Source organism: Halichoeres trimaculatus, unplaced genomic scaffold (assembly GCF_033239565.1).
Source record: "Halichoeres trimaculatus isolate MK-OKI-2021-1 unplaced genomic scaffold, fHalTri1.1 fHalTri1_scaffold_18, whole genome shotgun sequence".
Classification (NCBI taxonomy): Eukaryota; Metazoa; Chordata; class Actinopteri; order Labriformes; family Labridae; genus Halichoeres; species Halichoeres trimaculatus.
In genome coordinates this window covers 10,809,241-10,825,366 of record NW_027437196.1, presented here as the reverse complement: position 1 = coordinate 10,825,366, position 16,126 = coordinate 10,809,241, and the positions used below count along the sequence as shown (strand labels likewise).

The 16,126-nt window shown below is 41.1% G+C and overlaps 1 protein-coding gene across 1 annotated transcript in view; it reads right to left on the bottom strand.

Annotated features, from left to right (window-relative positions):
• Positions 1 to 16,126, bottom strand: part of ptprn2 (protein tyrosine phosphatase receptor type N2) — a 157,191-nt gene that overhangs the window by 84,409 nt on the left and 56,656 nt on the right. The window contains exon 10 of the mRNA XM_074693098.1: positions 13,209 to 13,288. Within this exon, the coding sequence (XP_074549199.1) occupies positions 13,209 to 13,288 (80 nt within the window). The remainder of the gene's footprint in view (positions 1 to 13,208; positions 13,289 to 16,126) is intronic.

Genomic DNA, 16,126 nt, shown 5'->3' with positions numbered 1-16,126 from the left:
GGCTGGGGAGCAAACATTCTGGGCTACTGAAGCCCATGCCTAACAAAGCCTATGATTCTACCTGTGTAGCATGGATTGTCACTGACACCCCCTCTGTCATGTACCCCTAGGACTTTGCTGCTGCTCTTCCTGCCTTGGCTTTTTTATGCATGTATATGCAGGGCTCTCAAGTTTTGGATCCATAATCCATGGAGGCACTCTCACCAGCACACAGGGGGCAGCCCCCAAAGACGGCGAGCGTTTCGGGAGGTATTTAGGTCAGATATTCACACGTAACAGCCACACTTTAGATGGAAGATATCGAGCCTATCGTCCACAGAGCGGATCGTGGCGGCATCAGATGTACTAATGTGCGGGACCCCCAGGTGCGCGTCATATCTATGATGCGCCATAGCTGATCAGACATTTCATAGTTTTCCTAATGTTTATACGCCAGGAAAAGAGAGATCATAATGATTGTTCACAAGTCCAAGTCAAGTCTCTCTGTGGACATTTTTTTCAGCGTGAGAAATACAATGTGTGGCGGGAGTGCGTGACAAAAGACCCAAAAGAGTGACTGTCACGCTCAATGCGTGACACTCGAGAGCCCTGTATATGAAAGAGAGGGAAGGTGTGCCCTTCCCAACTCGGGCTTTGGCATTCCACATAAACACAAGGTAGGGCAAGGAGTTCTGATAATAGAGCCAACAAATACCATTAAATATAATTTATTGCATACAGAAAATACAGTTGGTTTTTGGAGCTCTCTCAGGGGATAAAACAGTTTCTAAATCATTTTTTATAATAAAAAAATGAGTGCAATTCATTAAGATACTAAGCGAATTTATTCCTCCCTACGTGACGATTTCCACCGCGTTCAGCGAGATCGACAACTGGCATTTTCTGCGCTGCTAGCTAGCTCTTTTCAGTTTTCCCTGCATTTGTTTTCGGACATAACGATCAACTTGTACAGTACTAGCTAGGCACAGTAGCGTAACTGTGAGGGTAGCGGCAACACTGATCGTCATGGCTGTGCATCACCGGGATGAAGCTTCAGCTAGATGAGAGCGCCACCTCCTGGATAAAATACCACATCACAGCTCAATACCTCACTCAGCAATTTAATACCAGTATTGAAGTCGCACCAATATATGAGAGCACACTTTTTAGATGATAAAACAGGTCTTAACTCTTTGAAGAGAGTGGCTCAAACTAAAAAGGTATTTGAAATGGTTTACAGCAGGTTTATAAAGCCTATCCCTAGTGTAGAGGAGGAGGAAGAGAGACTGCATCCCTTTATGACTCATCTTTTTGGGACTTTAATTCTATGTAATATGGAAAGAAATCAATCAAAAAGTGGTACCATATTGCTCAAACTAGTACAATTAAATATTTCTGTAACATATTTCAGAAGCCCAGCAGATTTGCAATGTTTCTTTAATGGCAAATCATAACCAGATATAGAAGAGTGATAGCTACCACAGTTATGAGTCTGGGGGAGTCCCAGATGGCTGAGAAATACATATTGTGTTGTCATTTAAAGTTAAGAAATAACACACTTAACCCTGCAGTAGAAAGTAGCTTTATAAAGATGACACATAACATACTCATCAGATTTTTTTTAAATCATAGCAGTTAGCTTTAAAGTTTTAGAAACAGATGTGAACTCTGAAAAAGTGTCTAATGCGTAGAAATAGGAATAGTGCTGTGACCAAATTATGTTTTTGTCCACACTGCTGTGTTTATGGACTGACAACATGCAGACTTTTGATGGTTACAACCTTTTTTTTTCTCTCTTCAACAACGAGCACAAACACTTACTGATGCAAAGTTCTGCTCAAGGATTAAGACTTGCAGTTAAGACAGAAGCATTATCAGTATTCATAACCTTGTCAGAAAGTTGGATTTACATCAAAAAACACATTTGGACGGCAGACAAAATGTTGATTCAATTTGAAATCGCTCAGTATTGAGAAAATTGAGAAAACATCTTAATACCACGGCATCATGCTTTGACACACTTCACATTTAAACATATTGCTGTATCCCTTCCTTTATCCCCATCTTCCTCATTCCAATGCTCTTTTTCTCCAAAGAAACAATGCATATACAATGTTTGTTTACGAAATCAGGGTCTCTCCGGGTGTCTGTGAAAAGGTTGCTCCGTTGTTCCAATTTGCCTCGTGTTTCACCCCCTACTCATTAATCTCCCTCCGTTCGCTGATGGCTTCGTTTCGTCCACTAGAAATCGCTTTCAATTATTCATGCCTATTTTCAACAAATACCTTGGAGATGGAATTAGCAAACAAACAATGCCAGGCGACACTAATCCTCGTCTACAGCAAAGATCCTTTAATGCACTGGAGATCGGGCCGGCTGTTGACAGGCACCTGTTACTGTCTTCAGCTGCTCTGCAACAGCAATGTTGACTCAGTAAATATGTTTACAGGAGCAGCGCAGCCCTGACCCTACACCGCAGAGGTGCAGGGATAATACTGAAGGAGAGGGGGAAGGAATAAGGAAGAGCAAGGGAGCATGGAGGCAGAGCGCGGCTGAAAAGAATAAGCAGGATAAACAGGATAAAGGCGAGTGTAAGACAGAGCTCGATTCATCGCTTGGAACAGTCTCAGCTTTAAGGGAGGAAAGTAAACGCTTCTACACGACACCTTTCACAAAGAGTCAGGGACAAGGACAATAAGAAGATGATTTCAAGCAGAAGAGTGCCCTATTTGAGCCCTTTTTTAAATAGCTGTCTTTGGCAATTTGAGATATTTTCTCTTCCTGGAGGCTCTACCGGAGACAAAGAAACAGATCCTGACCTTGAATTTTTAAAGACATCTGACACTCCACTGGAGACGAAAAGTTTCAAGCAAAAAAAAAAAATAATCAAAAAAACAAAAACGATATGTTAAGCAGTTTCCAGTGACTCATAAAACTCTGGTTATCTAGCATCCTGCAGCAAGAAACACACACACACACACACAGAAATGCACAGTATGTGTGGAGTGGGAAGTTGGTTTACCGTTCGCAGCAGAGAAAGGGGAAGTTAGCGAGATCAACAATGCATAAATGTTTAAGACGACGGAAATGTGAGATGTGTCCTATCGAATAAGCATCATCGCAGGTTAATATGTGTGTGTGTGTACAAAAGTGTGTGTGCCCTCCAGCAGATGCAAAGATGATGCAAGGGGAGCCTCGCAGCGTACCACTGAGACTGATAGAAGATAGTGAGACTGACGGTTTAAACGACGGAAAGCGGGGCATGTAGCTGGATGACACTCACACTCTTTCTCACACACTCTCACACACACATACACACACAAAGCCAGGGGCAATGGAGGAGAAGAGACCAAGGAAGACTTTGATCACCGAACTGAGCACATTCAGGCACTCAAGCAGAGAGGGCAGTCAGTGATGAGGGGAGGGAGACGGAGAAGGGGGAGAGGTTGTTTTCTGACCTCTACGCTCGACAATACAGATGTTACAGCAGGAACGCAATCACGCACTCCCCCCCAAAAAAAAGAAAAGAAACGAAAGAACGAACAGACAGTTTCTTGCAGGTTTGATGGTGCAAACCCACACCAACAAATCTAATTTGATTTTTTTGTATGAAAACTGTGTCCAGGCATGAGTGGTGGCTACATTCAGAAAAATTTAATTCACACTTATTTCCTTCGCCTCTGGTGGCTCACTGGCTTCGGAATGGTAAATATTACAATATCAAGCAAAAAGAAGCAGCTGCACACCTGCGCCACATAGGAATCCCTCGTCGCTTATATTACCTTTACAAACGGCATATGTTTTCGAAAAAACACGCGGCTACAGTGCCACGGATCCATCCTCCACGCCTGAGATGCAGGTGGATAAACCATTGTGCTGTTTGCGAAGAGAGAGCAGGTAATTATCGTTGGCATTTTGACAAGTGTTTGCCAGAGTGAAGGTCAACTCTGTCTGCGTGGGAGATCTATGCTAATCTGCTCAGCTGGAAAAGACGACCACTCACCACTCAGGCGGTAGCTAGTGCCATTACGCAGCCACAGCTAACGTGTTTTCACCTTTGAGGCGTCTACAAAGGGTGTGAGTGTGTAACAGTGGCTGTGTGTGTGTGTCTTCACAAAGATCAGTACTACGTATACAAAAGAGAATAAACAGACTGACGCATTAAGAGTAAGATAGAAAAGAGAAGGATATGAATTCAGTTTGAGTTTAATGCTATACTCTGGCAATTCAATATGAATCATGATTTGTTGATTATGTCAATTATAAAGCAAATATGGTGGAAACCTGAAATCTAATCAAATATTTGGAAACTGATCAAAAGTATAAAATCACACCACTATGTGTCTGATATCCAAGTTTACAAAAGTAGCGCTTTCAGGGCGCTGTTATAACATAGCAGGTAGGTTGCACACCCCATGAGGCTAGCTCTCACGCAGCCCGACTCCAAATCAAACCTGTGGCCTCTTTCCCACATGTCAGTCCCATAGACTGTATATGGAGTGGACAGCGTGGCTCCACCATTAACTATTGTACGGTTTTGAAGCCAAAATTCCTCCATCACAGGCGCAGCCATTGTAGCAGTGCAGCCAGAGTCTGCGCAGTAAAAACTGTGAGGGATTCTGGGAGAATCTGAGCGGAGCGGGGTGACAAAAATAATATTTTTTTTCTTTCGAGAGTCTAATCACTTCTTGACTCTACCTCCCGACATATTTTACAACCCCCGAAAAAATACATAAGAACAGCAGCTGTTAATCATTGTTAAACGTGAGGTAAAACTTGGTTTTTAACCTCTTATAACCAATGAAAACAAGACTTTTCAGAAAAAAGAGGACTTGAATACAAGGCAGCCAAATAATATCTTAAATCACCACAACAATCGGATGTGAGGAACATTTCTAACAGGTCCATTCATTTTTTTTAAGTTTGACCACAGCCCATCTGGAATGACTGGAGAGACAGATTTTTTTGACCATTATTGAAGCCAGCCACCAGGGGGAGCAGTTTTTTTTTTTTACAGTCTTTGGTCACTCCTTACTAGGGCTCCAAAAATTCAGTTTCAACGTTTCGATAATTTCCAGGACTTGTAGCTCAGGAATGTTAGAAATTTTCAGGGATTTGTTGCTGTCAACTTAAATAAATTGCCAAAAAAATTCCTAGGAAATTTTGGAAGTTTTCAGGGTTTTTTTCTTGTTATGAACTTGATTAAATAATTGTATGTTAGCCATGATTCAATGTGTGGTTGCTCATGGAAAAACCAAAATATTTAACATTCATACATGTATATGATCAGGAAAATGCAGTCAATATAATTTTCCGAAAACACCCCACGAAAGTTTCCAACTTCAAAATTACTGTAATTTTGAACCCTACTCTCTACTCTTGCCTCTTTTCCTGCTCTAGGCACTGTCTTTTCCTCTACAAAAAGACACAAAAAGCCAGAAAAAAATATTCAGCTCAGAAAAACAGGAAACAGTCAGGAAACCTTTTGCTTTATAAATTAAACTTACCTAATGTTTGTGAATTTGGTTTCCAGTGCTTCTGAAGCCAGCCTCAAGTGGACACTCGATGAACTGCAGTTTTGACCATTTGTATTAACCCTATTGCAGACTAAACCATTAGATCTTAGAAAATAAGGTAAAGGAAAAAAAAAATAGGTCCAGTTATGTCTCAAGTTTTTAAATAAGGGTTTTTATTTATTTATTTATTTTTTGTTTATCATGAAACTGGACCAAATTTGTCAGCTCTGCCTCACATTTGCGCTTACAGTCATATGATAAAACCAGGCTGCAAAATGACCATCTCCAAGTTTTCACTATGCACCAAACCGCCAAAACATATGTAGGTGACTTAAATAATGCGTACAAGTCAGATATTCTACATTGATTTTCTGTGTTCGAGTGTTTACCAAAGTTACTACATCCTCTGAATCCTCAAGGGGAATTCTCTTGTGAGATTCAGAAAACCGTAGAGTTACCAGAGTTTGTTTGAAGCTATTTTTATACACATTTTGGGGTAATTATTTTGTTCCGGGATAAAAATTGAAATATGTGCAGTAATAAGCTCAGAGTGGCAGGTTGCTTTAGGGATAACTTCGAAAATGGGTGTGGTCGATACTTCATTTGAGGTATTCAACTAACATTCCAAATGTGAAAGCTTCAAAGAGTAAATGTTGTACAGCAAAGGAATGATTGAGTGTTGTATAGTCTAAAAAACTATAGTTAAGGGGCCTCAAGCCTCCTGGTGTGCAGCTACAATGTTGATTTCTTTCTGTCACTTTGACCACACCCCGAATTAAATAAATTATATCAATTATTTCTGTTTTTCTTTCAACAAAACAGCCAAGTAAATGGACAGTTGTCCGGAAAAGTAGAAATGAGAAAGTCCAATCAAAATCGTGTTTGTACCAGGCTGTAAAAAGGTTATTTCTCCAGTGATCTGCAGTGGCTTCATCTGTCAACACCTGAAGTTGCTGGATGGTTTGAACTGTCCTTCCTTTTAAAACATAAAAGGACATTTCCCCGAAAGTTTCCCCTCTCACTTTCCCCTGATCTCCTTTGTCCTGTCATTTCCACAAATCTGAACGAGTGTATCCGTGTGTGTGTGTGTGTGTGTGTGTGTGTGTGTGTGTGTGTGTGTGTGTGTGTGTGTGTGTGTGTGTGTGTGTGTGTGTGTGTGTATATGTGTGTGTGTGTGACATGGATAGACAGAAGCATGCGCAGAAACATGGGGCCAACATTGTCTTGTGTCCACATCTCTGCGTGTCTCCTTCGAGTGACAGCCATGTGTCAGGGTCTCTGCTCTCTGCTCCAGATGGCCCAGCCCGTTGCTCCCAGGGTCCCCAGACTCCCAGCGCTCATTGACCAGGGCCGGGGTTCTCACGGCCTGGGGGCCCGTGGACTTATTGCTAAGGCCTGGCCTCTGGGGCCTTTGGGGCCTCCGAGGGGCTCTGGGGTCGCCCAGCCGTGACAGCTGAGACAAAAGGAGTGTCCTCACCCGGCTCCCACCCACCACCTCCAGCCTCCTTTAATACACACACACACATACACACACACACAAATATATAGATGGGTGTTGGAGTGGCGTTTGGCCCGGTCATTGACGTCCACATTTGGTCGATAGTAGCTGAGTCAACAGGCATAAACTTGATCATTTGCGTATTATAAACCAGAACTGGTCATCATGCAGGCCTCATCCGCCTCTCTGACAACTTCTAATGATGCAAAAAGAGTTTTTAAGTGATTTAAAGGAGGCCAACTAATCCAATCAGACCAAAACTCTTAAGCTGTTGATGCAGCCATATGGAGCTAATGTTAGGTCATGCACATGTTTCTCAAAAGATCATCTTCTAAGTTGTTTTTGTACTCATTTATTGGACTACGAAGCAGAGACTTGAACTTCATCAAAAGTTTCAACCAAAGTGGAGCTCTTCATAAATAAAGTGAGACTTAAGAAATGCAACTTTTTGTTTTTCCTGGGTTTAAAAAAATACATTTTTAAAGACCCTTCAGGCTTTAAAGATTTGACTTTTTCCCTTCCTCGTGTCTTATTTTTCAATCTATACTTCTTAAAGGTTTGTTTTAAAAGTAACAGGATATGACTGTTATATAACAACCAGGAAATTCATTATGAAGCTCAAACTAAGGTGTTGTCACACTTTACGTCTCGCCAATTTAAAAGATGATCCATCAAAACACGTCTATATCATCAGTTAAAGAAACAAAAACACCAGAATTTAATTAGAGACACTTCTGAAGGCGCCGACACTCTACCTACGCTTCAATCCACCAACTCAGAAACATGTACCAGTGGATCAAATCCGCCATCAGATCCAAAATGTGACTTTAAAGTGAGCAAAAGCAGCTCTGGCAGATCCAATTTCTCTCAGCTGAAGGTGGTTTACATGTTCAGAAATCACATGGAGATTGAGCAGGAAGCAAGCAGGCAAAAAAGAAGCGCGGTTCTTAACAACACGTTTCAACATTGGTTTTAACAGCTTGGCTGCCACTTCATCAAATATTGAATAAATCATTTTCTTGGCACAGCATGAACACAGCTGCATAAAAAAAAGAAAAAAAAAATCACACGCACAAACATGCACACACACATCCGCACAAATGCGGACACACAGAATGCCTTGTAGTTTTGATAAAGCAGCAGCTTTCTCTTTTGTTTTGCAGCCGAGCAGGGATTAGGCAGTGCCGGTCTTTGTCCTGCGGTTTTCCAGTTGAGCAGAACACAAGAGCCTCTACCTCCACTAATACAGTCAGACCTCCCAGCAGGCCTTTCACCACACAGCCGCAAAGAACCTGCTGCCCAAAAGATGCTTTTCAATGAGTTATCAAATCTCCTCTATACTGTCCATGCCTTTCAGCTGAGTCTCTTTGTCTATTCTCTGTTCATTGAACACATCAAATAGAAGTGATGGGCAGATAGATGGACAGCAGAATGCAGCAGAGCTATAGTAGCCTCCCTAAGACCCTGCAGAGTACAGTCAAGGTAACATGCAGGGAATCTATAATGTATGAATGGATGTACTCATTCAGTGTGTGTACGAATAAAAATAATCACCATTTACAGCACAGTCAATGTGCAAAGTTTCACATATTTTCAACTGGTCCTTATATATAAATATTGAACAAATCTAAAGAATTACTGGTGCATCAACTGCCTCAAATATAAAGATGTTAGTTTTACTAAGTAATGACAATAGAATATGGGAAACAATCACACATTTTTCAGGACATGAAAAGTGACGCTCCCCTCTTAAAGTTATATATTGACACGTCAGTCATTGTGTGAAGTCTTCCTTGTCAAATCAGAAGTGTTAGGGTGTTGGCTCTCAGGAGGAAGTAGATGACATTAAAAGCAGTCAAAGCTAGAGTGTGAGGTGCACAAGATGACAGTGGACAAAACAACAGAGACCTATGGTGTTTTAGAAACCCTTATTTCAGTCTCTGTTTTAGCTGCTGTCTCTTTAAGGCCCCCTGCCCCACAGACACCCTTTCCTCTGATTGGCCAGTCCTCTGGAGGCTCGGGGCAGACCTTAGTGTTTGAGGCCCTGGTTTACACAACAACGTTTAATCCAAAAACGCTAAAACGCAGTGAAAAAAATCAGCGTCTACAGAGGGACTGAAAATGCTGTAGTAAGAATGCCAGGCCTGTAGGTGGCGCTATAACTGTCTTGTGCAGAAGCCACTTTTAGTTGCTCTAAATCAAAGTAGTGCTGAGCCGATCATCTGGTGTTTTGGGGAATACTAAGTGCAGAAGTGGAGCAACAGATGCACATTTTGTTGAAAGACAGTCAGCAGATTCAGCAGATTGAGCAACACAAGCTCAACATGGTAGTCCGCGATGAATGTTACAACGGTACATACTGTTGTATGCACTTGCGCGAAGTGGAGCATGATGTCAGCGTTTCCACTGAAAACGCCAGCTTACTGTTTAAAAACTGCACTCTGAAAGCCATTTTCAAAAGTTTGGGTTTTAGGCCCGCTAAAGCGCAGTTTCCGTGGAAACGCAAGGCCAAAACGCATCAAAACTTTCGCGTTTGACCCTAAGACTATTGTCATGTAAACAGCCTCTAAGGCCCAATTCTACAACATGATAAAGTTAGGTGATCCTAGTGTAATGATATCATAGTTTTAGCAAGTCTTTTTTAAAATCTCATGAAGATTGTCTCTCTATAGTCAAGTTTCAATTACAGGATATCATAATACCCTCTCTTTATACTCGTTTCTTTAATTTTACATTGATTTTTACATCAAATTCGATCATATTTACAGCCCAACATGATCAGGAAAAAGCCACTGCAGGCCAACATGACCAGTAGGAATATATAGTCCTATAAGTAGAATTTGTTGACTGATTCTCCCTCCAGGCTTGGAGCAGTAAGACATTTTGCTTCAGCTGGTTGAAGTTCCTGAATGCTGAAGCCCTCTCACACTGGACCTCAAATCTGTGGACTTTTTTAAGTGGGAATGTCTATATATAAAAAAAAAAAACTGTAGCCTGTGTTTTCGAAGCATTTTGGTCTCTTACAAGAGAACTTTTCAGCATTTGCCCCTGCAAGGTTGAAATAAATATTCTTAGTTATGACTCACTTAATGGTTACTAATCATCTATTTAGAATAAGATGTTTGCTCAATATTCCACGGTGTTTTAGCTTCTTGGTGCTGTGGCGTAATGACTGCCATAAAGCCTGCTGTGCAGCCTCTCAGCAGCAGGTTGAGAGAAGAATCCAGCAGGGGTTTTGATGAGTTCATTAAGAGGCTACGTCATTATGCACAGTCACACAAGGCAACGGTCAGCCAGGATTACCCAGGTGGCCTCTGCTTGTGGGTGTCAGTTTGATTTTTCAGATTCCTTAAGGCGAGCTGTTGCTGCACAACCTGATCACCACTTTGGAATCCATTTACTCAGTGTGGTAGGATCATGATTTCAAATGTTGTGGTGGAAATTTAGAGTCTGAATGTTTTAAAATAAAGACATTTTAATAGTGATGCCATGACGTGATATATTTAATGTTGGTTTAGACAGGAACATAAAGACTAGTTTAAAAGTAGATAACACTCAGACTACTTTTTCTAACTTGACTTGGCGTCATATCAAATGCGGCTGCGTCCACTGATTGGCTTCATTTCACGGTGTCAGGAACAGACGGGTGACGCTGCGGAGGCTACGTCCGTTTTATACAGTCTCTGGCTTTATAGTATTTTAACAACCATTCAACAAGGCTACAGCCCCAGCTAGTGGTAGGAGGCTAAACTACAGCTTTAAAACAACATTATTCAGATTTATTGTTTAAAAAAACTACTCACTAGTGAGGTCAATTTAAACAGTTAGAAAAGCACTTTTTCTTGGTACGTATAAGCCGCCTTATCGGGTGGCTGCTGTTTTCATCCCAGACCAGTCAAAGCCCCTTCTGTCTTGTTTCGGGACCAGGGATGAGAATGTTTAAATTGACCTCACTAGTGAGTAGTTTTGTTTAAAAAAACTACTCACTAGTGAGGTCAATTTAAACATTCTCATCCCTGGTCCCAAAACAAGACAGAAGGGGCTTTGACTTGTCTGGGATGAAAACAGCAGCCACCCGATAAGGCGGCTTATACATACCAAGTAAAAGTCTTTTCTAACTTGGTTGTCAGACATTTTTGAATCTTTACAACAACACAAATGGTTCAAACTATTATTTCTTTTAAAGAGGGGGTATTGCGGTTTTATCCAAGGGCTTCTTCTTGTCCCTTGTAGTGGATTTACGTGATTTGCAGCTCAAAAAAAATCTATTTTCAACCTTTATTTCAGCCTCTGTCTGAAACGCTTTATTTTAGCTGCTGTCTCTTTAAGGCTCCCAGCTCCACAAAACCCCCATTCCTCTGATTGGCCAGCCCTTTGGCAGGCTTTTAGAGGCTGAGCTTTGGGCAGACTTTGGTGTTTAAGGCCTTAACCTCCACTGTGCTATGAAGTAGTTCAGAGATCCTTATGAGGTTTACATCATAATTTTGACAAGTCCCCTGGAGATCTTGCAAAGATCTTACCAAGAGCTTTTAAAATGGACTGTTTTGAGCAGTTTACAGACAGATTCAGGGATTTCTACAACATATTAAGCAGATTGAAAAGCTGCATGTTCTGTGTGAACATCCAGCAGTGATACTGTATATCCATATTTAAAATATGGAAAAGCATCATACCTCCTCTTTAAACCACATTTAAATCATGTATCAGAATAAGGCACCATTAACTAATGGTAGGGCTGATCACATTTGCTGTCTCGTATAACAGTGAGCCTCTACTAAAGGAAAATTTCTGCATTTACTTCATGTGGTTTTTGTTTCAGGAGGAGAGTGGGAAGTTCACTCCACTTCACTCTGTGGTGGAAATAGTGGGTGGCAGAACGGTGGGAGGGCCGCGCTGGAGATGAAGCTATAATGAGAGTTGATCTCAGGTCATCGGAAGCTCATGCAGTTCTGAAACACCACTCCGACTTTTTTAAACATTTGCATCGGGTTTGAGTCAGATGCATCCACATACAGCTTGATGGACTCCTTCTGTCCCCTTTAACAAATCACTGTTCAGGTGAGATGTATTCATAATTCATCAACACGGGTCAGACTGATGATCATGTTGACTTAACATTTGGTGTGACATTTCAGCCGCGCTCACGCCTGTCATTAGCTCTCACCACACGCCGCCTCATCAAAGCCAGCCGCAGAAGAAGGGAGGGGAAGGGAGATGGATAAGGAAGTGGTAAAGAAGGCAGCTTTTGATACAGTATAATTATTACAACTCATGTGTGTAGGTTAATCTACAGTGTCGGCTGTATTTGCTCATTTTGTTGAACAAACACTGAAAAAGTAGGATGACGCTGAGAGATACAAACTGTAATCTAACACTCTCAACCACTGAACCAAAACTCAACTCTCGGCCTAGCCTTTCTTGTGGTAAATCTGTATCATCAGCCGTCATCCAGCACATCACTAATAGGAAAGGAGCTGGTGCCAAAAAATGTCACCACGGCATGAAAAAAAATGAAGCAGCAACACATTTCAGCCAATAACAACACCACCATGTTGATTCCAGAGGGGTGATATTGGATGATATTGACTGTTGGGAGTATTGCTGTGCTTCTCAAAGTCATTTCCGACCAAAGCAAGGACAAAGACACACACACACACACACGCTCGCGCGCCAACGCAGGGCAGATCGGAGTGCAGACAATGAACAAGGGAGCAGAGGCAGTGCATACTGACAACCCTCCTTTCTGTGGGTGACAGCTCTCCATCAGTCTACATCAAACACACACTCACTCTCATACACACACACAGAGGTATACACACTCAGTGATTGGCTGGTGCAGACCTGTTTCAACCTGTCAGGATGTTCGACATAATAGAAGTCCAAATAAAGCATCCTGAGCGCTGTTTATGAGTGTGTATATGTGTGTAGACAGTAGAAGTGTGCACACTGGACTCATCATCTCAGTAATTGATGGTCATCTGTCATCACACACTGTTGATAATCTTCTATGGGACGGGGGTTTGTCTGAACAAGATGAACAGCGGACTATCTACTGTATCTGGAGACTCTAATCTGTGTTCTCATTTATCGAAGCACAGACGGTGACAGAGCGGTCTGGAGAGTGAAAATGAGATGAATCGCAATGAAGCTTGTTGGCGGCATCATTGTGTGACAGGTGATGTAACAAATAAAGAAAAGAAATTGACTGCTCTTACCTGCGACTTGAACCAGATCTGCGGTGGACACGTTTCTGGGGTTGTGGCTGATTCTGAAAGTCAACGCTGGACCCAAGACACTGTAAAATATAAAACAATAAGAGAGTTTTAATAAAAGAAATCATATCTGCTTTGATTGCTAAGATTAACACCAGTCTCACATTTGTCCATTAGGCACCAAACTAAGGGAGAGAGTTATTTTAGCCTAGCTTAGCATAAATATTTGTAAGAAAGGGAGATAACTGACATGGATCTTCATTAAGCCTTTTTAATACTGAAACTGTCCATTCAAGAAATATTTGTGCACCATTTCTAATCCACATGGAACTAGTCCAAGGACTTCATACAGCCAGGAAAGGAAGAGGCTAACTTTTGAGCTAACTTATGAGTTGAGAAGTCACCTTTTTTATTTAAGCTAAGATAAGATAAGCTAACTAACTTTTGCTGGAGCTATAAAAGCTCATTTACTTCCTTAGCTGAAAAAGACTGGCATCAATCTCACATCTAACCCTCAAGTCCAAAGCTTATGGTGAGAGTTGTCTTAGCCTAGCTTAGCATTGAGACTTAAAACAGAGCGAGCTAGCTAGCCTGGATTATGGTTTTATTTAGTCATCTTTTAATTAACGGTCCACTTGCCCAAACAACTTTGCAGCAACTTAGTACAGCCAAGAAAGAAAAAAAAAAAAGCTAAGCTACAAATAGCTTTTTAGGATAATATTTTAGCTAATTAACCAAACAAGGAGAAACTTTTTTTTAATTTATTTTAGATAAACTCCTGCCTTTATTTAATAAAAATGCAGAAGAGAGAGATAGTGACTATAGGCAGTAGAAAGAGGGGGAGACATGCAGCAAATGGCAGTAGCTGGGAGTCAAACCAGTGAACTTTAAGCTTTAGAGGTGTTGTTAAGCTGATTTTGTTAACCTTCCCTATCTATAGTCTGTATACCAGATGCCGCCCTGTTGGTCGTGGCTGCCTGTTGCAGCAGCTTTCTCTTCTTTGTCCGTTTCTTGTAATTTTTTTGTCTCTTTTTCGTCATTTTTTTTATTTGGAGTGAATCTATACTTTGCATTTGTTGGTCATGGACACCAAACTGGTTTTGTCTTCACTGATATTTTTAATTTTTGCTCCTGTGTTTGTCTGGAGATCCTACATGTAACCATGGCTGCATTGTTTACATGTGAAATCAGCTGTTAGCAGCATGTAGCATGTCAATGCTAACTGGTGCGAGGCCTGATGTTTCCCCACAAGGTGAGGAGAAGGCGGTGAGGACTACGTGCTGTGACGGCATTGATGTGTCCTTCCGTCCATCGTTATTGGGAGCGTAAGCTTTTTTCCAATAAGATGGATGAGCTAGCAGTGTGAACCCAGCAACAGAGGGAATACCAGAAGACAGAGTAGCATCATACTATTCACAGACATGGCTAACAGAACTAACACCAGACACCAACGCCACATTGGGAGAACTTGACCTGCTGTGAGAGACTGAAAAAGACTGAAATAACTATTACTTGACATGAAATATTAAAACAAACAGAATATATTTGTTGAAATGTGTTGTGTTGAAAAGAGAAGCTGCAAAGTGCCCAATGACAAACTAATCAAAGATTCTCGGGCCAAAGACCAAACAACAAACGTCAGCTGAGCACTTTGCTTCCTTCTATCTACACTAACCCGCCTTTCCTCCCTGTGCCTATACTTTCTTCTGTCTAGTCAGGAGTCAGCAGCAGCAGACCTCTCCCCCCTGGAGCAGAATAAATATTTAAGGTTGCTGAGGTTGACCATGAAATAAAATCTAACAACCCCTACAGACTCTGGAAGAACTCCCAGCAGTGGTTAGGAAAAAGGGGTATTTTGAGGCAATCTGTAAAGCAAAACTCACTCCCAATTTCTACTGTCACCCCTAGAATCCCAATTAAAGTACATTTTGACAGCTTTAAAAAAAAGTAAATAGTGATTTAATAGTCTTGGGGAGGGCTGTCTTTCAAAACAAGTTTCGGCAAGCAACAATAAGCATATCATCCCGCTCAAATGGTGAAGACCCAGTCGGGGCCAATCAGTAACAAATATGGCACTTGTTTTCGGCTGTAATTGTAGTTCCCCAATGGGCCAATCAGGATAAATCTGTACGCCGAAATGCAGCAGAGAGATCAATTAACACAAGTTTTCTCAAATCAAAATTAAATCAGTTCGGTCTGAGAAACTGATGACTAACACACGACACAAATAAGCAAAGGATCAATGCAGGAAACACACAAGTTCTGGGAAAATCGGAACGGGCCATTTAGTGAGGATATTACAGTGACAGAGCTGAGCAGAGAGATCCACACTGTGAACATTTGTATGTCATTAACTTGGGGTTTTATTCAATGCAAAATGCCTCATTGCCTTCAAACTTGAGAGAAATCTCCTAATTAGAGAGAGGAATTTCAATCCGTCACCAAATTGATTAAAGTAATTGTCACTAATTTAAAGTTTTTATATTCTGACTTCTGAAAAAAAATTACACACTGAACAAAAATTAACAGTAGCATCCATTGGAATAAGCATTTTTATACTGTCAATCTACTAACTTGTAATTTTTTTTTCTATTTCTAAACTCCCACGAGGGACATTTGCTTGTGTTGATTTTGGCGCCCCCTGTAGACACAGGAAAATATATCTTAATTTTTACTTAATTTACAGGTTTTGTCTGGCTAAAACACTTATTCTGGTGGTTAAATAGATGAATTTACTTTAGTTATGGCAACAATGTTACAATGCATTACTATAAGGTGAAGTTCATCTACAGCTAGTATAAAATAACAGTTACACCGAGTGGCAAAATTGGCAAATTCAACAAATGTTCATTTGAGCAGCACCCTTTTTTATACCTAATTTAATACGTCCAGATTTTAATTTAACATATTTATTTCTCAAC